Raw genomic sequence first — 23,897 nt, forward strand, 5'->3', positions numbered from 1 at the left:
CTTCTGCCAAGCCGTCTACACATACAGTTCGACTCATAGGTTCGATGAATCATTTCTACCAGCATGTCACCTGTGCAACTATAGAAAAAAAGATCCCCTTTACTCCACATACAAAGCTCTTCCTCACCCTCCATTTGCCTCTTGTGTTACGACTTCTATGAATGGTGAGTGGAGGAGTCAAGCGCAGAGTGCAGGTAATTCCGTACGTGGATATTTTATTCCAAAGAAAGTGGAGACACGTACATGCAAAACCCAAGGGCGCATGAAACAACCCGTCCAAAATACAAAGGACTAAAACTGCCCGGAAAAATATAGATCACACTACTACACCAAAACCAAATAACAGAGAACAAGCCCGCACAAATACCCAGCGGGCCTAGTGCCCTTAAATAGCCTACAAACAAACACTAACTCAAAACAGGTGTACCCAATTAAACCCAATAAACAGAAACAAACGGAAAGGGAATCGATGGCAGCTAATAGGCCGGCGAATACGACCGCCGAGCGCCGCCCGATCAGGAAGAGGCACCATCTTCGGCAGGATTCGTGACATCTTGATTCCTGCTTACATTCAAAAACTCAAACATGAAATACCAGTGATGCCTCAATACTACGAAGTGGTCTGATGAAGCAGATGCTAAACTACAGGACAGTTTCGCTAGCACAGACTGGAATATGTTCCAGAATTTATCCGATGACATTGAGGAGTTTACCACATCCGTTACCATCTTCATTAATAAGTGCCTTGACAACGTCATCCCCACAGTGACAGTACATGCATATCCCAACCAGAAGCTATGGATTACAGGCAACATTTGCACTGAGCTAAAGGCAAGAGCTGCCGCTTTCAAGGAGCAGGACACTGGCAGCATCATGCTGTGGGGATGCTTTTCAGCGGCAGGGACTGGGAGACTAGTCAGGATCAAGTGAAATATGAACGGAGCAAAGTACAGAGAGATCCTTGATGAAAACCTGCTCCAGAGTACTCAGGATCTCAGACTGGGGCGAAGGTTCACCTTCCAACAGGACAAGGTGGGAGTGGCTCTGGGACAAGTCTCTGAATGTCCTTGAGTGGCCCAGCCAGAGACCGGACTTGAACCTGATCAAACATCTCTGGAGAGACCTGAAAATAGCTGTGCAGCGACGCTCCCCATCCAACCTTACAGAGCTTGAGAAGATCTGCAGAGAAGAATGGGAGAAACTCCCCAAATACAGGTGTGCCAAGCTTATAGCGTCATACCCAAGAAGACTTGAGGCTGTAATCGCTGCCAAAGGTGCTTCAACAAAGTACTGAGTAAAGGATTTGAATACTTACAATACCAGTCAAAAGTTTGGACACACCTATTCATTCAAGAATTTTCTTTATTTTTACTATTTTCTACATTGTAAAGTAACAGTGAAGACATCAAAATTATGCAATGTGGAATATGGAATCATGTAGTAACCAAAAAAAGTGTTAAACAAATCAAATATATGTTATATTAGAGATTCTTCAACTAGCCGGCCTTTGCCTTGATGACAGCTTTGCACACACTTGGCATGCTCTCAACCATGCTCTCCTGGGGAATGCTTTTCCAACAGTCCTGAAGGAGTTCCCATGTATGCTGAGCACTTGTTGGCTGCTTTTCCTTCACTCTGCGGTCCAACTCATCCCAAACCATCTCAATTGGGTCGAGGTTGGGGGATTGTGGAGGCCAGGTCATCTGATGCAGCACTCCATCACTCTCCTTGGTCAAATAGCCCTTACACAGCCTGGAGGTGTGTATTGGGTCATTGTCCTGTTTAAAAACAAATGATAGCCCCACTAAGCGCAAACCAGATGGGATGGCGTATTGCTGCTGAATGCTGTGGTAGCCATGCTGGTTAAGTGTGCCTTGAATTCTAAATAAATCACAGACAGTGTCACCAGCAAAGCACCCCCATACCAAAACACCTCCTCCTCCATGCTTCACTGTGGGAACCACACATGCTGAGATTATCCGTTCAACCACTCTTCATCTCAAAAGACAAGGCATTTGGAACCATAAATCTCAAATTTGGACTCATCAGACCAAAGGCCAGATTTCCACCAGTCTAATGTCCATTGCTTGTGTTTCTTGGCCCAAGCAAGTCTCTTATTATTATTGGTGTCCTTTAGTAGTGGTTTCTTTGCAGCAATTCCACATGAAGGCCTGATTCACACAGTTTCCTCTGAACAGTTGATGTTGAGATGTGTCTGTTATTTGAACTCTGTGAAGCATTTATTTGGGCTGCAATCTGAGGTGCAGTTAACTCTAATGAACATATCCTCTGCAGCAGAGGTAACTCTGGGTCTTCCTTTCCTGTGGTGGTCCTCACGAGAGCCAGTTTCATCATAGTGCTTGATGGTTTTTGCGACTGCACTTAAAGAAACTTTCAAAGGTCTTTGTTCCGCATTGACTGACATTCATGTCTTAAAGTAATGATGGACTGTCATTTCTCTTTGCTTATTTTGAACTGTTCTTGCCATTAAATGGACTTGGTCTTTTACCAAATAGGGCTATCTTCTGTATACCACCCCTACCACGCATTAAGAAGGAAAGAAATGCCACAAATGAACTTTTAACAAGGCACACCTGTTAATTGAAATGCATTCCAGGTGACTAACTCATGAAGCTGGTTGAGAGAATGCCAAGATTGTGCAAAGCTGTCATCAAGACAAAGGGTGGCTACTTAAATATATTTTGATGTGATTAACACTTTTTTGGTTACTACATGATTCCATGTGTGTTATTTAATAGTTTTTAATGTCTTCATTATTATTCTACAATATAAAAAATAGTAAAAAAATGAATAAAAAAATAAACTGGAATGAGTAGGTGTGCCCAAACCAGTCATATTCGGTTTATTTTTATTTTTAATACATATGCAAAAATATCTAAAAACTTTTTTTTCGCTTTATCGTTATGGGGTATTGTGTGTATATTGATGAGGGTAACAAATTATGTAATCCATCTACAATATGTCAATTTCCTCGTACCCCTACACATCGACTCGGTACTGGTACCCCATGTATATCGTCAAGCTGTCATTGGTCATTGTGTATTTGTTCCTTGTGTTTCTTGTGATACAATTGTTTTGTTTACAAAGCATGTGACAATTAACATTTGATTTGACCTCAAACTTGTATCTCTAACAGACCAATTAAAAATGCTTGCTTTTTCCTCATAAAGGATGATGTAATCCTCCTGAGGATGAACTGGCCAATCAGCGGTCTACTGTATGAATATTTTTTATGACCGGTATAAGCCATTCTGTTGTTGGAGTATGCCCTAACCATTCCAACACAGAAAAGCTGCTTTATAACATACTTAATTACAATTTCTTGGAAGGAAAACTGCTAGTAGATACCATAGACTTCCAGTCATTCTGCTAATGCTAGTTAGCATTGGCTCTCAAAACTACCTCTAACTTCTTTCATACTGGAGAAAGAGACATCTGACTGAGGAGGTAGATAAAGGGCCTCATTTCCCAAATCCCGAAGTATCACTTTAATTATAGGTCATATTTAATAGAAATCTGGAAACACTGGAGAGTTAGTTACTCTAAAGGCCATTCCTCGCTAGTGATATAGGTCATATTTAATAGAAATCTGGAAACACTGGAGAGTTAGTTACTCTAAAGGCCATTCCTCGCTAGTGACATAGGTACTCGTTGACACCTTGAAACACTAGTAGAACTGAACAACATGGATAAGACAAAGTATTATGTCATAACAGTAGACAAGTGAATTTTGCAATTATGTTATTATATACACTACCGGTAAAATAATCAAAAACCAATTGAATTTTTGTTTGAATACAGAATCAGTTGTGACGCTATGGTCATAAAGACAACGCAATTGTGTTTGCTGTATACTTTAAAATAAGGGCTAAGGGTGGAAAGGGTTAAAAGTTTCCTTGCTTGTTCAGTAGGTGAGGGGGAGAGGAAAGTCGTGTCTCACAGACACTCCCCCCTTTAGCTATTGATTTCCCCCTGCGTGATTCTCCAAGACGATGTAGACCAGATCATTGCAGAGAGCCACAGCTTTCTAGACATGCCTGCACGATACATAGACAGTGTATAGAGAGAATAGAAGTGAGTGGAATGAACGGTGGTCGGCTATATATCTCATTCTGGGGAAACCTCTGCGCATATAATACATTTTCATATGCTGGTGCTAAAGTTAAACAGGATAGTCGTATATTCTATCTGTATTTGGACAAAAAACACGACCTGATAATGGACAAAAAACGAATGGATGACATACAACTTCAAGCTCGAGATGAGAGTGAATAGGCTGACGGTTGCATTACCACAAAGACGCACTGTTTCAGAAGACTGAGAAGAGCTCCAGGATACAGTAACTCAACTGATGTATTTGACCTTAATTGTGAAATTCACAGTTATTATTGTCACTGAATAATATATTCCTGAAACTACAATATATTCATGGGTTAGGTGTAAAATATGGAATCAGTCAGCATTTTAAGGTGAGTAATTAGATTGTTTTTTTCATTCAAAATCATCTCTATCACGCGCGCCTAGGCCAACGAATATTGCATCACATACTCGTTGACATCGACAGAGAAGAGTTGATGACGGATCCCAGCTAGCACATAACGTTCTGAGAACCATAGGTTTCTTCAAGCTTGGTGAGAGCGTGGTTGACCTATGGTTATATTACATACAACCTTTCTGGGAATGGTGCAGGATAGTTGCTTGGCTTTGGAACATTCTCAGCACAAAAAAATCCTCCAGGATTCTGAGATTCTGCAATTACAAAATGTTTAGCAAAATCAACAATTCCCTGCATATTATGCGAGGGTGTGCAAATTTGACCAATCACCACACTATTTCCACATAAAACAGTCAAATAATCGCAATATTATTGCATAAAACTGACCCATCACAGCAATACAAAAAGAGGGCTGATAATTTCAACCAGTCACCGCACATTTACTGCATAATATGGTTCAATCAAGCCACACGTCAACAAATATTTTCCTCGTCAGCGCATTTTCTTTTATTTATTTTTTTAATACATTTTTTTTACCCCTTTTTCTCTCCAATTTCGTGGTATCCAATTGTTGTAGTAGCTACTATCTTGTCTCATCGCTACAACTCCCGTACGGGCTCGGGAGAGACGAAGGTTGAAGGTCATGCGTCCTCCGATACACAACCCAACCAAGCCGCACTGCTTCTTAACACAGTGCGCATCCAACCCGGAAGCCAGCCGCACCAATGCGCCGGAGGAAACACTGTGCACCTGGCCACCTTGGATAGCGCACACTGCGCCCAGCCGCCACAGGAGTCGCTGGTGCGCGATGAGACAAGGACACCCCTACCGACCAAGCCCTCCCTAACCCGGGCGACGCTAGGCCAATTGTGCGTCGCCCCACGGACCTCCCGGTCGCGGCCGGTTACGACAGAACCTGAGCGCGAACCCAGGGACTCTGATGGCACAGCTGGCGCTGCAGTACAGCGCCCTTAACCACTGCGCCACCCGGGAGGCCCCGAAAATATCATAATTGCTGCAGCAAAATCAAGCTTATTTTCCTGCAAATATCACAAAATCCTTGCAAAATCATAGACTACGCTATGGATGCAAGGACTGACCATCCATGATATCCAAATTATTTTTTTATTTATGTTTTGAGGCTATATGGTGTTTTTTTTCTTTATTTACAAACATTGCAGTAAAACAAGTAAATATGTTGGGTTCTGATGGGGCACGACAGTTTAACTAAGCTCATTAGGCATTTATAAGTTGTGTTTTTCAAGAATCAATGGATATATATCATTCATTTAGAATTCCAAAAATTGATGTAGCAACTGCAGATTTTCCCTTTAACAGAACATTTCCTGAAGGTTCAAACATGGTTTACATTTAATTCCATTTTTGGTCATGTTCTGTGGGAATTTCAGTACTTCAGCATAACGTTTTCTACCGGTTTCTTTGTGGTTCTTTTTAAAATCATGTTCTTAAATAGTTCCGAGAACATTAAGAAACAACTTTCTTCTGTGGTAATTTCAGTACTTCAGCATAACCTTTCCTACATGCTTCTATTTTAAGCCAGGCATCACAGGCTGAAATTAAATTTTTGAATCTACCTATAAATGTTTTGATTTGTTGCTATTTTGGTTCATTAATATTAGTATTTTCAAAAAATAAACATAAAAATGTCAACAATTTATATTTTCTTTAGTTTATCATACTAAAGTCATCAACATTTTTATGAATTTCTACCACTTTAAAATGGACATACATCAATCATTTAAAAGTTCACTACATTGAATAACTGTACACATAATTTCAAAACCCATTTCATAGACAATGTTTTCAAACTGTACAACATTTAGTAACTTACTTTGAAGAGATGGTTATTGGGTTTAAATAGGCTTTTGTCATTTGGTACTCTTCATTCAGTGTACTTGTCTTTAACTGCCATTTCCCAAAAGTCAGACTCTTCCCAACTCATTATTCTCAGCTTCAAAAGCTTCAGAAACATCTGCATTTACCACATTTTGTATGGTTATCCTTAGATATATTCTCCATGTTTATATGCTGTAAACATTTTATTTTACACTGATCAAAATTATAAACGCCCACGTTTCATGAGCTGAAATAAAAGATCCCAGAAATATTCCATTCCAACTCAATCATCAAGTTTACAGGCGACACAACAGGACTAAGCCTGATTACCAACAATGACAAGACAGCCCTCAGGGAGGAGGTGAGGGCCCTAGCGGAGTGGTGCCAGGAAAATAACCTTTCCCGCAATGTCAACAAAACGAAGGAGCAGATTGTGGACGCCAGGAGACAGCAGAAGGAGCACCCCAGTATCCACATCGACCCGACTGCAGTGGAGAAGGTGAAAAGCTTCAAGTTTCTGGGCGTACACATCACTGACAATCAGAAATAGTTCACCCACACAGACATTGTGGTGAAGAAGGCGCAACATTGTCTCTTCAACTTCTGGAGGCTGAAAAAATGTGTCTTGGGCCCCTAAGACCCTCACAAACTTTTGCAGATGCACCATTGAGAGCATCCTGTTGGGCTGTATCACAGCCTGGTATGGCAACTGCAGCGCCCGCAACCACAGGGCTCTCCAGAGGATTGTGCGGTCTGCCCAACGCATCACCGGGGACACATTGCCTGCCATGCAGGACGCCTACAGCACCCGATGTCACAGGAATGCCAAAAAGATCATCAAGGACATCAACAACCCGAACCATGGGCTGTTCAGCACGCTATCATCCAGAAGGTGAGGTCAGAACAGGTGCATCAAACCTGGGACCAAGAGACTGAAAAACAGCTTCTATCTCAAGGCCATCAGACTGTTAAATAGTCATCACTACCCGGCCCCCACCCAGTATGCCGCCCTGAACTTAATTTATTTTCTTCTTATTAATGCGTTTGATCCAATCAGTTGTGTTGTGACAAGGTAGGGGTGGTATGCAGAAGATGGCCTTATATGGTAAAAGTCCATATGTGACCCATTTCAGGAAACTAGGCATATGTCGAAGGGCACTAGTTCAAAGGAGAGCCGTTTGAACGTTATCTTTAAAAAAAAAATCTAAATGCGTTTTTTGTCAGAAATGTCTTCTCGAACATGTGAACTTTCATGTGCTTTAATAACAAACTTGTTTGCCACCTGTAAATACAAATAAAATTGTTAAATTACGACCCTAGTTGGTTTAGCCATAGAAAAAGCCAGCAACTTTCCCACTACCCATTGGCAGAGATAATGAGTGGGCTGGACATGCAGAAAGATGAGTTTGGATACCATATAGCGGGCTTCTGTCTACTTGAACTGGTCAGTATGTCTAGGTAATCCTGTCTAATGTGGCTTTTAAAAAAATCAAATCAAATTGTTTTAGTCACATGTGCCGAATACAACAGTGAAATGCTTACTTACGAGCCCCTAACCAACAAAGCATTTAAAAAAAAAATATGTATAAGAATAAAAGATAAAAGTAACAAGAAATTAAAGAGCAGCAGTAAAATAACAATAGCGAGACTACATACATGGGGTACCGATACAGAGTCCATGTGTGGGGGCACCGGTTAGTTGAGGTAGTATGTACTGGACATGTAGGTAGAGTTATTAAGGTGACTATGCATAAAGGACAACAGAGAGTAGCAATGGTGTAAAGAGGGGGAGAGGGGGGGCAATGCAAATAGTCTGGGTAGCCATATGACTAGAGGTTCAGGAGTCTTATGGCTTGGGGGTAGAAGCTATTTAGAAGCCTCTTGGACCTAAGATTGGCGCTCCGGTACCACTTGCTGTGCGGTAGCAGAGAGAACAGTCTATGACTAGGGTGGCTGGAGTCTTTGACAATTTTTAGGGCCTTCCTCTGACACTGCCTGGTATAGAGGTCCTGGATGGCAGGAATCTTGGTCCCAGTGATGTACTGGGCAGTTCGCACTACCCTCTGTAGTGCCTTGTGTTCGGAGGCCGAGCAGTTGCCATACCAGGCAGTGATGCAACCTGTCAGGATGCCCTTTTCAGTCTCCTGAAGAGGGAATATGTTTTGTCGTGCCCTTTTCACGACCTCCTTGGTGTGCTTGGACTATGTTAGTTTGTTGGTGATGTGGACACCAAGGAACTTAAAGCTCTCAACCTGCTCCACTGCAGCCCCGTTGATGAAAATGGGGGCGTGCTCAATCCTCTTTTTTCCTGTAGTCCACAATCATCTCCTTTGTCTTGATCATGTTGAGGGAGAGGTTGTTGTCCTGGCACCACACGGCCAGGTCTCTGACCTCCTCCCTATAGGCTGTCTCGTGGTTGTTGGTGATCAGGCCTACCACTGTTGTGTCAACTGCAAATTTAATGACGGTGTTGGAGTCGTGCCTGGCCATGCAGTCATGAGTGAACAGGGAGTACAGGAGGGGCCCCTGTGTTGAGGATCAGCATGGTAGATGTGTTGTTACCTACCCTTACCACCTGTTTGTGGCCCGTCAGGAAGTCCAGGATCCAGTTGCACAGGGAGGTGTTTAGTGCCAGGGTCCTTAGCTTATTGATGAGCTTTGAGGGCACTATGGTGTTGAATGCTGAGCTGTAGTCAATGTATAGCATTCTCACATAGGTGTTCCTTTTGTCCAGGTGGGAAAGGGCAGTGTGGAGTTCAGTAGAGATTGCATCATCTGTGGATCTGTTGGGGCGGTATGCAAATTGGAGTAGGTCTAGGGTTTCTAGGATGATGGTGTTAATGTGAGCCATGACCAGTCTTTCAAAGCAACGGGCAGATTACCTTAGTGTTCTTAGGCACGGGCAGTATGGTGGTCTGCTTGAAGCATGTTGGTATTACAGACTCGGACAGGGAGAGGTTGAAAATGTCAGTGAAGACACTTGCCAGCTGGTCAGTGCATGCTCGCAGTACACATCCTGGTAATCTGTCTGGCCCTGCGGCCTTGTGAATGTTGACCTGTTTAAAGGTCTTACTCACATCGGCTGTGGAGAGAGTGATCACACAGTCTTCCGGAACAGCTGGTGCTCTCATGCATGTTTCAATGTTATATGCCTCGAAGCGAGCATAGAAGTAGTTTAGCTCGTCTGGTAGGCTTGTGTCATTGGGCAGCTCTCGGCTGTGCTTCCCTTTGTAGTCTGTAATGGTTTGCAAGCCCTGCCACATCCGATGAGCGTCAGAGCCGGTGTAGTACGATTCGAGCTTAGTCCTGTATTGACGCTTTTCCTTTTTGATTGTTTATCGGAGGGCATAGCAGGATTTCTTAAAAGCTTCCGGGTTATAGGCCCACTCCTTGAAAGTGGCAGCTCTAGCCTTTAGATCAGTGCAGATGTTGCCTGTAATCCATGGCTTCTGGTTGAGGTATGTACGTACAGTCACTGTGGGGACGACGTCATCGATGCACTTATTGATGAAGCCAATGACTGAGGTGGTGCACTCCTCAATGCCATCAGAGGAATCACGGAACATATTCCAGTCTGTGCTAGCAAAACAGTCCTGTAGCTTAGCATCTGCTTCATCTGACCACTTTTTTATTGATCTAGTCACTGGTACTTCCTGCTTCATTTTTTGCTTGTAAGCAGAAATCAGGAGGATAGAATTATGGTCAGATTTTCCAAATGGAGGGTGAGGGAGACCTTTGTATGCGTCTCTGTGTAGAGTATAGGTGGTCCAGAGTTCTTTTTCCTCTGGTTGCACATTTAACATTATGATGGAAATTTGGTCAAATGGATTTAAGTTTCCCTGCAATAAAGTTCCTGGCTACTAGGAGTGCCGCCTCTGGGTGAGCGTTTTCTTGTTTGCTTATGGCAGAATACAGCTCATTCAATGCTGTCTTAATGCCAGCCTCTGACTATAGGGGTATGTAAACAGCTACAAAGAATACAGATGAAAACTCTCTTGGTAGATAGTGTGGTCTAAAGCTTATCATGAGATACTCTACCTTAGGCTAGCAATAGCTCGAGACTTCCTTAGATATCGTGCACCAGCTGTTATGTACAAAAATACATAGTCCGCCTCCCCTTGTCTTACCAGACGCCGCTGTTCTATGCTGCCGGTACAACGTCTAACCAGCCAGCTGTATGTTGATATTGTCGTCGTTCAGCCGCGACTCTGTGAAGCATAAGATGTTACAGTTTTTTATGTCTTGCTGGTAGTTTAATCTTCCGCGTAACTCGTCGATTTTAGTCTCCAAGGATTGCACGTTTGCAAGCAGAATATAGAGAAGTCGGGGCTTATTCGATCCCCTACGAATTCTCAGAAGGCAGCCGGCCTTTTGCGCCTCTTTCACCGCCTCCTATTCACGCAGATCACGGGGATCGGTCCTGTTCACATGGAAGCAGTATATCCTTCGCGTCGGGCTCGTCAGAGTCATGAAAGGGAAAAAAGCATTTTGCTAGTCTGTGGTGAGTAATCGCAGTCTTGATGTCTAGAAGTTATTTTCAGTCATAAGAGACAATAGTGGCAACAGTATGTACAAAATAAGTAAAAAAAGAAGTTACAAACAATGCAAATAAACAAACAAAAAAATGCAATTGGCTGGGGGCACGTAAAAAGTCTGCCTTCTTCTCCGGCGTCATCTTAAACGTATCGCGTAGTAAAACTGTGTTTAGAATGCAATTTGATTAAACATCTGTGTTTTCCTAGAGATTGAGAAAAAGTGTGACACCAATCAGGCCCTCGAGGACTGGAGTTGCCCACCCTTGTGCCTGGCCTTAAAGTCATATTCTGAAATTGTTCAGAGAACTTGCTGGGCTTTACAGTAGAGTGGCCAGAAAAAAAAGCCAAAAGGCATGTGGGAGACTCCCCAAACATATGGAATTAGGTACTCTGGTCAAATGAGACAAATTTACGCTATGTCTGGCGCAAACCCAACACCTCTCACCACCCCGAGAACACCATCCCTACAGTGAAGCATGGTGGTGGCAGCATCATGCTGTGGGATGGTTTTCATCAGCAGGGAATGGGAAACTGGTCAGAATTGAAGAAATGATGGATGGTGCTAAATACAGGGAAATTCTTGAGGGAAACTTGTTTCAGTCTTCCAGAGATTTGAGACTGGGATGGAGGTTCACCTTCCAGCAGGACAATGACCCTAAGCATACTGCTAAAGCAACACTCGAGTGGTTTAAGGGGAAACATTTAAATGTCTTGGAATGGCCTAGTCAAAGCCAAGATCTTAATCCAATTGAGAATCTGTGGTATGACTTAAAGTTTGCTGTACACCAATGGAACTCATCCAATTTCAATGAGCTAGAGCAGTTTTGTCTTGAAGAATGGGCAAAAATCCCAGTGGCTAGATGTACCAAGGTTATAGAGACATGCTCCAAGAGACTTGCAGCTGTAATTGCTGCAAAAGGTGGCTTTAACAAAGTATTGACTTTGGGGGATGAATAGTTATGCATGCTCAAGTTTTCAATTTTTTTGTCTTATTTCTTGTTTGTTTCATAATAAAAATGATTTTGCATCTTCAAAGAGGTAGGCATGTTGTGTAAATCAAATGATACAACCCCCCAAAAAAAAAAAAAATTTTTTAATTCCAGGTTGTAAGGCAACAAAATAGGAAAAATACCAAGGGGGTGAATACTTTTGCAAGCCACTGTATTTAATGTCATATTTTTATTACATTCGGGGAACGTTCTAAATCCACAAAATAACTATTGCATTTTGCAGCATATGATGACTCTTTGCTTCTTGAAAGTCCAATATCTGATAAACTTGACTGCTGACATGCAAAGCATTTTGGGACTGTATCAACAGTGGACTAATGAAAAAAAGTTATATTTAAGCAATGTTTTCAGAACTTTCTGAGAATGTATGGTTCTCTTTTATGCTAGTTCTTTGCAATAAAGAAATGTAAAAGAAAAACATCCACATCAATTGTCTCTAAATTCCGTTCTCAGAAAATAAACAAAACTTTCCCTAAAAAAACACAAGAAAACTTAAGCAATGTTCAGAAAACGTTCTAAGATTGTTATTTAAAAACATATATATTCTGTTCTCAGCATCAACAAAAATCTCTCTAGCCTCTATCTTGGTTAAATGTGTTCAGGTGTGTTGCCTGCGCTTACTATTTGGCCACACCTGATCTTATGGAGTGATTGTTTCCTTTGAAATGGGTTCTGTTTGAATAGACTAAATGTACAGCTTTGTATGCGTAACAAAACACAGCATCCTAACTTTATCCTGGTGGTGCAGTGGACACATTCCAGTGATAGAGAACAGGAGCACACAGGTTCAAATCTCAATTATGCTGTATCAGATTTTTTTAAAACAGTTTACATGATTAATACCTAAACAAATTAATGTCCTACCCAAAATATGTCTTATTGGACCATTCAGTGAAGGTTTTTAGAAAGTTATTCAAAAACCTCGAAATTTCGTTCTTAGAGTGTTAAGAAAACTTTCAATAATAACCACTACAAAACTTTAAAAATATTTAGAAAATATTCTCAGAATGTTATTAAATTACCTTCAAATAACCTATAATTTGCATTGTCAGAACATTAATAAAACCTCCCAGGAAAACTTTCTTAGAACCTTCCTGTCACGGTCGTCCTCCTCTTCATCTGAAGAGGAGAGGCGAGAAGGATCGGAGGACCAAAATGCAGCGTGATATGTGTTCATGTTGAATGTTTAATTAAAGAAAGAACTGAACACTGAAACACTATACAAAAACAGTAAACAAAATAACAACCGTGAAGCTAATGCGAGCTGCGCTGAAACAAGCCATCAACATAGACAATCACCCACAAACAAACAGTGCAAACCAGGCTACCTAAGTATGATTCTCAATCAGAGACAACTAATGACACCTGCCTCTGATTGAGAACCATACTAGGCCGAAACATAGAAATACCCAAATCATAGAAAAACAAACATAGACTGCCCACCCAACTCACGCCCTGACCATACTAAATAAATACAAAACAAAGGAAATAAAGGTCAGAACGTGACACTTCCAGAGTAAAACGTTCTCAGAACCTCCTTGTAACCTCCAAATACATTTTCACAGAGCAAGCAAAATGTTCAGTTTTACCAGTCAGGAAATGTTTGGCTTCATTCCCACAACCAATGTGAAACCAAAACCATACGTTCCCACAACTTCCAAGGAACCAAATGTGCTAGCTGGGATCATAGCGTTTTTTTACAGCTTTAGGCTACATTATTTATTTCATCATTAGAGCGGACTGTTTATCAAATTGGTTGGCTCCTGTTTCACAGAGGTGTCATAATGTTAGCTGCCTTTCTCTGGGAAATTTGACAGTTATGTTGCGCACTGTCGATGCCTCACGTCCAACTGCCAACAATGCATCCGGTGGAAATATTACTGCCAGGGCATAGACATTGGCACAGAGATCTTTCATTTCAATGGGAACAGGCTTCAATTTAGAGACATACCTCAACTCACTGTAATTCAGTAAATTTGAACTGCTGACATCCTTTATTTTTGTGCTAATCCTTAAAGTGTAGTCAGGGTTTTCTCTGTTTTGTTTTCAATATGACTAAAATGTATTTTTCTCTCTCTGTACGCCACACTGATTGATAGACTCAACAGGTTGACCACTGAAAATTAAGATGGCCCACCATTTCCTAGCTAACAAAATCTCTATGCCAGACGACCCCATCAGCAGAAACTCACCGAAAGTCCCAAGAAGCGCCATGAAAATGCCAACATCAACCTCCGAGAAAGTCCCCACAGAGAAATCCAACAACAACAAGAAGGACTGTAGCGTCGTCGTGACGACTGTCCCGTTAATCAACGAGATGCAGCTGACAGCGGCCACAGGTGGGGCGGAGATGTCGTGCTACCGGTGCACAGTGCCATTCGGCGTGGTGGTCCTCATTGCCGGTATTGTGGTAACTGCTGTGGCGTACATGTTCAACTCACACGGCTCCACCATCTCGGTGCTGGGGCTGGTTCTGCTATCGGCCGGGCTGGCTCTACTGGGGTCCAGTGCCGGCTGTTGGAGGGTCCGGCTGGGGCGGAAGAAGGACCGGAGGAGGGAGAGTCAGACAGCCCTCATGTCCAACCATGGTGTCTGTGTGGTCTGAGCCCTGAGGGAGATAGGGACTGTTAAATGGAAGTTTGAACAATTTGAAGTTTGAATGAAGAGGTAATGAGCAGAGACTACTAGAGAGAGATGAGGGATGTCAGAGGTGGTTGGGTATGAAGGACTCACACATTGTCCAAAACAGATGCTTAGCTGAAGGACTAGAATGTCCTAGAAAGACAATATGTACTGTATGTAAGATCCTATCTGTAAGGACTAGAGTGGCCTACAAAGACTGGCAGGTAGACTAACAGTTAAAAGAGTGTTGAGACAGTAACCAAAAGGTTTCTGGTTTGAATCCCTGAACTGACTAGATGAAAAATATGTTGCTGTACCCTTTAGCAAAACAAGTACAACCCTAATTACTCTTTTTTATTTTTTTTATTTATTTTACTAGGCAAGTCAGTTAAGAACAAATTCTTATTTTCAATGACGGCCTAGGAACTGTGGGTTAACTGCCTGTTCAGGGGCAGAACGACAGATTTGTACCTTGTCAGCTCGGGGGTTTGAACATGAAACCTTCCGGTTACTAGTCCAACGATCTAACCACTAGGCTACCCTGCCGCCCACTCTGGATAAGAATGTCTGCTAAATTACAAAAAAATCATGAAGATGGAATAACCAAATTATTGGAGAGGAAGGATGGAGTAAGGTGAATTTGCCCCTAGATTCTGATCTTCAGGCTTTTTTCATTTTCCTCACTAATGGTTAAGGTTAGGATTGGGGTAGAGCAAGCTGATCCTAGATCTGTACTTAGAGGAAACTTCACCCTGGAGCAGAAAGGATAGTTGCACGGAGGACCATGATTCTCCATTCTACTATACTCATGCATGTCATGTGATGCATCTGTGACTCTATGGCTGCTCAATTGATGTTTCAAGTGAACATTTCATAGGTACTTAATGTTATGTCTTAGATATGTAGACAGTAGCTGACTTTACAGGGTCAAATCACCCTTTATTACTGCGTAAAGTGAACCTAGGAAGTGATTGACTAAATTAAGTCAATGTATCTCTCAAGTTCGATATGCATGATTTTTTATGCTTCCAATGTACTTTTGTAACTGCCTATTATGCCTATTATTGATTAAATTGATACAGTTTGTGCCAAATGTACAGTTTTTCATTGTTAGTATAGTAAAAGACCATAGCTGTGGCAAAGCAAGTTGTGGTTTCATATGTACCATTGTACTCTGGTAAAGTTGTATTTTCATGATATTTATGACAAATCTGTTGATATATATTTGGAATATTTTTGCCACTACACGTAAGATGTTAAATCCATGTGCCAATAAATCTGTCAATCAACCAATCAAATTACATTTTATTCGTATATATCCCTATTAACCTGTTGCGACGAGCCATCCCGGATCCGGGATCGTGAATACAGCCTCAAGCTCATTACCATAACGCAACGTTAACTATTCATGAAAATCGCAAATTAAATGAAATCAATATGCTAGCTCTCAAGCTTAGATTTTTGTTAACAACACTGTCATCTCAGATTTTCAAAATATGCTTCTCAACCATTGCAAAACAAGTATTTGTGTAACACTATTGATAGCTAGCGTAGCATTTAGCGTAGCATTTAGCGTTAGCATTCAGCAGGCAACATTTTCACAAAAACCAGAAAAACATTCAAATAAAATCATTTACCTTTGAAGAACTTCAGATGTTTTCAATGAGGACTCTCAGTTAGATAGCAAATGTTCAGTTTTTACAAAAAGATTATTTGTTTAGGACAAATCGCTCCGTTTTCTGCGTCACGTTTAGCTACGAAAGAAACCTGTATCCAGGATTGTGTAAATCTATCCGCAAGCTCATTAGCATAACGCAACGTTAACTATTCATGAAAATCGCAAATGAAATGAAATGAATCTATTTGCTCACAATCTTAGCCTTTTGTTAACAACACTGTCATCTCAGATTTTCAAAAATATGCTTCTCAACCATTGCAAAACAAGCATTTGTGTAACACTATTGATAGCCTAGCATAGTATTATGCCTGACATGCCTGACATTCAGCATGCAACGTTTTCACAAAAACCAGAAAAACATTCAAATAAAATCATTTACCTTTGAAGAACTTTGAAGAACTTCAGATGTTTTCAATGAGGAGACTCTCAGTTAGATTGCAAATGTTCAGTTTTTACAAAAAGATTATTTGTGTTGACTATTCGCTCCGTTTTCTCCATCACGTTTGGGTAAGAAAAAAAACGAAAATTAAGTAATTAAACCGCAAACTTTTTTCAAAATTAACTCCATAATATCGACAGAAACATGGCAAACCGATGTTTAGAATCAATCCTCAAGGTGTTTTTCACATATCTATCGACGATAAATCCAGCAGTTGACTTTCTCTTCTGAAGAAATGGAACGCACATGGACCTAGAGATTACGCAATAATTTCGACACAGGACACCGGGCGGACCCCTGGTAAATGTAGTCTCTTATGGTCAATCTTCCAATGATATGCCTACAAATACGTCACAATGCTGCAGACATCTTGGACGAACGGCAGAGAGCTCAAGTTCATTCATGGCACATTCACAGCCATATAAGGAGACGATGGGAAACAGAGCCTCAAAAATTCTGCTCATTTCCTGTTTGAGGTTTCATCTTGGTTTCGCCTGTAGCATGAGTTCTGTGGCACTCACAGATAATATCTTTGCAGTTTTGAAAACGTCAGAGTGTTTTCTTTCCAAAGCTGCCAATTATATGCATAGTCGAGCATCTTTTCGTGACAAAATATTGCGTTTAAAACGGGCACGTTTTTTGATCCAATAATGACATAGCGCCCCCATAGGTTGAAGAGGTTAACAAAAACATCAGTATCAGTAACTAAGACTAAGCCATTTCACGTTGCTCTCTGCATATTGTATTTCTAAATCAAGTTTGGGGAGTTTGAGGGGGCTGGACAGTGGTAGTGGGGTGGGGCAGTGGGGGTAGTTGTATTTATAGTGTGTGTTTACGTTGCTTAGCATCCTTCCAACGCCAACGGAGATAATCAAATCATTGGGTTGCGTCACTGTGGGGTTACCGGCTACAACACGTTGTCGCTTCCAAGGCTCTAACTTTATCTCCACTGGAATGGAGCAGGCAGGGAATGCTATGGGAAGAGAGAGGGGCAGAGAGCGGGGGGCAGAGTGAGCAAGGAAGAGAGAGAGAGAGAGGCAGAGAGAGAGAGAGGGGCAGAGAGGGGGAGGAAGAGAGAGCCATAGGGGAGAGAGAGAGAGGCAGAGAGGGGGAGGAAGAGAGAGGCATAGGGAGAGAGAGAGAGAGGAGAGAGAGAGAGGCAGAGAGGGGGAGGAAGAGAGAGGCATAGGGAGAGAGAGAGAGAGAGAGAGCGGCAGAGAGGGGGAGGAAGAGAGAGCCATAGGGGAGAGAGAGAGAGAGAGAGAGAGAGAGAGAGGAGAGAGAGGGGGAGGAAGAGAGAGGGATAGGGAGAGAGGGAGAGAGAGAGAGAGAGGCAGAGAGGGGGAGGAAGAGAGAGCCATAGGGAGAGAGAGAGAGAGGGAGAGAGAGAGAGAGAGGGGCAGAGAGCGGGGGGCAGAGTGAGCAAGGAAGAGAGAGAGAGAGAGGCAGAGAGAGAGAGAGGGGCAGAGAGGGGGAGGAAGAGAGAGCCATAGGGAGAGAGAGAGAGAGGGAGGGAGAGAGAGAGTGGCAGAGAGGGGGAGGAAGAGAGAGGCATAGGGAGAGTGAGAGAGAGAGAGAGAGCGGCAGAGAGGGGGAGGAAGAGAGAGCCATAGGGGAGAGAGAGAGAGAGAGAGGCAGAGAGGGGGAGGAAGAGAGATGGATAGGGAGAGAGAGAGAGGGAGAGAGAGAGAGAGAGAGAGAGGCAGAGAGGGGGAGGAAGAGAGAGCCATAGGGAGAGAGAGAGAGAGGGAGAGAGAGAGAGATGCAGAGAGGGGGAGGAAGAGAGAGCCATAGGGAGAGAGAGAGAGAGGGAGAGAGAGAGAGATGCAGAGAGGGGGAGGAAGAGAGAGGCATAGGGAGAGAGAGAGAGAGAGAGAGTCTTGCATCACCCTGACACCGGAACTGTAGATCCAACAGTCATCACTTTGAGAGTTCTCAATAAATACACAAGGGAGTATTCTCTTACAATCCACATAAACACACACACAGAGTCCCAGTACTTGACGTAACTGTGGAGGATAAAATAGACGTAGGCGATGAAATGTGCAATGATACAGTAGTAGAAAATTAAGTCATGATGTCCATTGGCATCATGACTTAATATAGAGCATTACTTTTGACCAGTTGTGCACTACATGAGGGGGGGGGGGGGGGGGGCATTTCAGACGCAAACTAACCCCAATTGGGCAATAGTTAGATAAAACCCTATATAATCCTGTTAGCCTGAGTGCCAGCCTGTTTGTTCTATCATCCCAACTCCCAATGACAGCAATGGAGTACACAAGAGCACAGACAGATCTGTTCCACTCAGTCCCTCCCTTCCTGAGAACATTGTTGGTGTCGGATTCAGGAACCAGAGGTGTGGCAGCAGTGTCCCCCACTATCTCACGCACGCACACACACACACACACACACACACACACACAACACACACACACACACACACACACACACACACACACACACACACACACACACACACACCTTGTTCCCTGTGAAAGGGCCTGGCATGCTACCACAGGGAAATGGAAAATGGACTAACTATTAAAAGGGCTAAGGGATCAGAGAGAGAACAGGAAGTAGGTTAGTGAGACTGTGAGACTACACACCCTTTACTAAAACTTTGAACAATGCCCCTCCACTCCACCCCACTGCCCCCAGATGCCAATTGTCATCACTGGGCACCGCACTCTGTTTATTTAAGTGAATATGATCCTTAATAAATCGCTTCACACCTCTGCAATGGGCTTTAAAATAACCCTGTTCCCAGTCAGCATTGGTTATATAATGATACTGTAGTTATATCAGTAAAGGTGCGATGAGGACCATGACACCGTGCTATTCGCAATTTGACGTTTGCTGCAATGCAATTTGACAAATGTCTAGAATCTAGAGTCAACAGGAGTTTGTGAGATGATGCAGTTATAGTGTTTTATAACATTTTCTGTTACATGTTTGTTACACAATATTACACTGAAAACCTGATTCTGTGGTTCCAAGTTTTCACATTGCTTGTCTCCGGCAGGTGTAGTTGCTATGAAGTGGGAACATTGCTAGCCAATGACAGTCAGTCCCTTTATTGGTGTAATGGAGCTAATTTCCTACCTGCTCCTCTCCTCTGCCCGGGTCAAGGCAACCATGTTGCTAACAAAAGGAACAAAGTATCTGGCCAATTAACTGTGTGTATGTATGTGTGTGTGCGTGCTTTGGTGTGTGTGAGACAGTGGCTCAATGTAATGGCTGCTGATGGTAATCCATCCTATCACAGGGAATCCTGTGTGTGTGTGTGTGTGTGTGTGTGTGTGTGTGTGTGTGTGTGTGTGTGTGTGTGTGTGTGTGTGTGTGTGTGTGTGTGTGTGTGTGTGTGTGTGAGGGGGGGGGCATCCTGAGAAGTCAAAAGTCATTCTCATTAACTTCCTGTTCCTGTTTTCAGACTTCAGTCAGCATGGCAATACAGGCCCCTTTTGTTACGCCACGACCCCATGATTCATTTAGTGGTGATTTGGAATATAAAATAACTTAGAACTTCTGTTCCTAAAATGCAATAGTACCTTTGATGTCAGTACACTCTACCCACATTATGAGTACTTGAAAGCATGAGAGTACTTTTAACAGCTGTCCCAAAACTTCCTTTAAACTTCTGAGATTTCCCCACATCTGCACTTGAGCTGCAACCTTGCTGGTGGGTTTCATTTCAAAAGCCTTTTATTTGGGGCCGAGTTGGGAGGGATGTAGGCGTTGCTGGATCTCCAAGAGGGAGGAGGACTGTGAGAGGAGGTCTGTGGTTGCGTCACAAATGGCGCCCTTTTCCCCATAAGGCTTTGGTCAAAATTTGTCCACTATATAGGGATTAGGGGGACATTTGTGATTCAGACAAATTTTGTGAGTTCAGCTGTGACCTCTAGCATCAAATTTGTATTTGATTTATTTAACCTTTATTTAGCCAGATGAGTTAAGAACAGTCTTGAAAGAAGATCGCTCGTTAATGTTTGTGACACCCAGTGGTTCAAACTGAAATGTCCATCTTTTGATTAAAACATAATGTGCAGACTATTTCCACAAGACTTATCTTTTTCAGAACAACTAAACAGTGTGAGATACAAACAGTACAAGGAAATAGAAAGTTCAATACATTCTTATTGGCATGATTCTTTAGGGACCAGAGACAGTTTTCATAAAGATGTCAAAGTAGGAGTGCTGATCCAGGATCAGGTCCCCTCTGTTAAACACTTCTTAGGGCTGCAATCCCGTTAACGGGATTGATATGACAACAGCCAGTGAAAGTGCAGGGCGCCAAATTTAAAACAAAAGAAATCTCATAATTACAATTCTTCAAACATACATGTATTTTATACCGTTTTAAAGGTAATCTTGTTGTTAATCCCACCACAGTATCCGATTACAAATAGGCTTTACAGCAAAATCACCACAAACTATTAAATTAGGTGACCACCAATTCACAGAAAAACACAGCCATTTTTCCAGCCAAAGAGAGGAGTCACAAAAAGCACAAATAGAGATAAAAATGAATCACTAACCTTTGATGATCTTCATCAGATGACACTCATAGGACTTCATGTTACACAATACATGTATGTTTTGTTCGATAAAGTGCATAATTATATTTAAAAAATCTCAGTATACATTGGTGCGTTACGTTCACTAGTTCCAAAAACATCCGGTGATATTGCAGAGAGCCACATCATTTTACAAAAATACTCATTATAAATGTCGATGAAAATACAATTCTTAGACAGGGAAATATAGATATACCTCTCCTTAATGCAACCGCTGTGTCACATTTCAAAAAAACTTTACGGAAAAAGCAAACCATGTAATAATCTGAGTGAAAAATATATATATTATCCGCCATGTTGGAGTCAACAGAAATCAGAAATCACATCATAAATATTCCCTTACCTTTGATGATCTTCATCAGAATGCACTCCCAGGAATCGCAGTTCCACAATAAAACATTAGGAATAGAAACGGAATAGAGCTACGCACAGGCAACATCCTAGAGAAAAACTTGTTTGAGTCTGCTTTCCAACATACACTGGGAGACAAATTCACCTTTCAGCAGGACAATAACCGAAAACACAGGGCCAAATAAACACTTGAGTTGTTTAACAAGACAATGTTAAATGTTCCTGAATGGCCCCTATAGTTTTGACTTAAATTTGCTTGAAAATCTATGGTAAGACTTGAAAATGACTGTTTAGCAATGATCAACAACCAACTCCAGTCAACCTCCTCTGCTTCAGCCAACTTCTATGTTGATGTCCTGCCAAAGAACACAACTGTTTTTTAAATTAGTATATTTATCATGGACCATATATAAAGTAAAGCTGACCGCGACTCCATTTAGCTGATCCCTGCCTACAGACAGAAACTAAAACAAGAAGCTCCCACGCTGAGTTCTGTCCAACGCTGGTCCGACCAAGCTGATTCCACACTCCAAGACTGCTTCCATCACGTGGACTGGGATATGTTTCGTATTGCGTCAGATAACAACATTGACAAATACGCTGATTCGGTGTGCGAGTTCATTAGAACGTGCGTTGAAGATGTTGTTCCCATAGCAACGATTAAAACATTCCCTAACCAGAAACCCTGGATTGATGGTAGCATTCGCGTGAAACTGAAAGCGCAAACCACTGCTTTTAATCAGGGCAAGGTGACTGGTAACATGACCGAATACAAACAGTGCAGCTATTCCCTCCACAAGGCTATCAAACAAGCTAAGCGTCAGTATAGAGACAAAGTAGAATCTCAATTCAACGGCTCAGACACAAGAGGTATGTGGCAGGGTCTACAGTCAATCACGGACTACAAGAAGAAAACCAGCCCAGTCACGGACCAGGACGTCTTGCTCCCAGGCAGACTAAATAACTTTTTTGCCCGCTTTGAGGACAATACAGTGCCACTGACACAGCCTGCAACGAAAACATGCGGACTCTCCTTCACTGCAGCCGAGGTGAGTAAAACATTTAAACGTGTTAACCCTCGCAAGGCTGCAGGCCCAGACGGCATCCCCAGCCGTGCCCTCAGAGCATGCGCAGACCAACTGGCCGGTGTGTTTACGGACATATTCAATCAATCCCTATACCAGTCTGCTGTTCCCACATGCTTCAAGAGGGCCACCATTGTTCCTGTTCCCAAGAAAGCTAAGGTAACTGAGCTAAACGACTACCGCCCCGTAGCACTCACTTCCGTCATCATGAAGTGCTTTGAGAGACTAGTCAAGGACCATACCTGACACCTTAGACCCACTCCAATTTGCTTACCGCCCAAATAGGTCCACAGACGATGCAATCTCAACCACACTGCACACTGCCCTAACCCATCTGGACAAGAGGAATACCTATGTGAGAATGCTGTTCATCGACTACAGCTCGGGATTCAACACCATAGTACCCTCCAAGCTCGTCATCAAGCTCGAGACCCTGGGTCTCGACCCCGCCCTGTGCAACTGGGTACTGGACTTCCTGACGGGCCGCCCCCAGGTGGTGAGGGTAGGCAACAACATCTCCACCCCGCTGATCCTCAACACTGGGGCCCCACAAGGGTGCGTTCTGAGCCCTCTCCTGTACTCCCTGTTCACCCACGACTGCGTGGCCACGCACGCCTCCAACTCAATCATCAAGTTTGCGGACGACACAACAGAGGTAGGCTTGATTACCAACAACGACGAGACGGCCTACATGGAGGAGGTGAGGGCCCTCGGAGTGTGGTGTCAGGAAAATAACCTCACACTCAACGTCAACAAAACTAAGGAGATGATTGTGGACTTCAGGAAACAGCAGAGGGAACACCCCCCTATCCACATCGATGGAACAGTAGTGGAGAGGGTAGTAATTTTTAAGTTCCTCGGCATACACATCACAGACAAACTGAATTGGTCCACTCACACAGACAGCATCGTGAAGAAGGCGCAGCAGCGCCTCTTCAACCTCAGGAGGCTGAAGAAATTCGGCTTGTCACCAAAAGCACTCACAAACTTCTACAGATGCACAATCGAGAGCATCCTGGCGGGCTGTATCACCGTCTGGTACGGCAACTGCTCCGCCCACAAGCGTAAGGCTCTCCAGAGGGTAGTGAGGTCTGCACAACGCATCACCGGGGGGCAAACTACCTGCCCTCCAGGTCACCTACACCATCCGATGTTACAGGAAGGCCATAAAGATCATCAAGGACAACAACCACCCGAGCCACTGCCTGTTCACCCCGCTATCATCCA

The 23,897-nt window shown here is 42.8% G+C and overlaps 1 protein-coding gene and 1 long non-coding RNA gene across 2 annotated transcripts; one reads left to right on the forward strand and one right to left on the reverse strand.

Moving 5' to 3' along the window:
* The first annotated feature begins 3,988 nt into the window (after positions 1-3,988).
* LOC115112990 (transmembrane protein 100-like) lies at positions 3,989-15,843 on the forward strand. The gene is made up of 2 exons (XM_029640137.2): positions 3,989-4,490; positions 14,018-15,843. Exon 2 carries the CDS (start codon positions 14,047-14,049, stop codon positions 14,521-14,523), a length of 477 nt encoding a protein of 158 aa, XP_029495997.1. The 5' UTR covers positions 3,989-4,490; positions 14,018-14,046; the 3' UTR covers positions 14,524-15,843.
* Positions 12,053-17,001, reverse strand: LOC135565550 (uncharacterized). The gene is made up of 2 exons (XR_010461667.1): positions 16,598-17,001; positions 12,053-14,526 (listed from the first exon to the last, which is right to left on the reverse strand). It is a non-coding gene; the product is annotated as an uncharacterized LOC135565550 (long non-coding RNA).
* Between the last annotated feature and the right edge of the window lie 6,896 nt (positions 17,002-23,897).

Source organism: Oncorhynchus nerka, linkage group LG28 (genome assembly GCF_034236695.1).
Source record: "Oncorhynchus nerka isolate Pitt River linkage group LG28, Oner_Uvic_2.0, whole genome shotgun sequence".
In the NCBI taxonomy this organism is placed as follows: Eukaryota; Metazoa; Chordata; class Actinopteri; order Salmoniformes; family Salmonidae; genus Oncorhynchus; species Oncorhynchus nerka.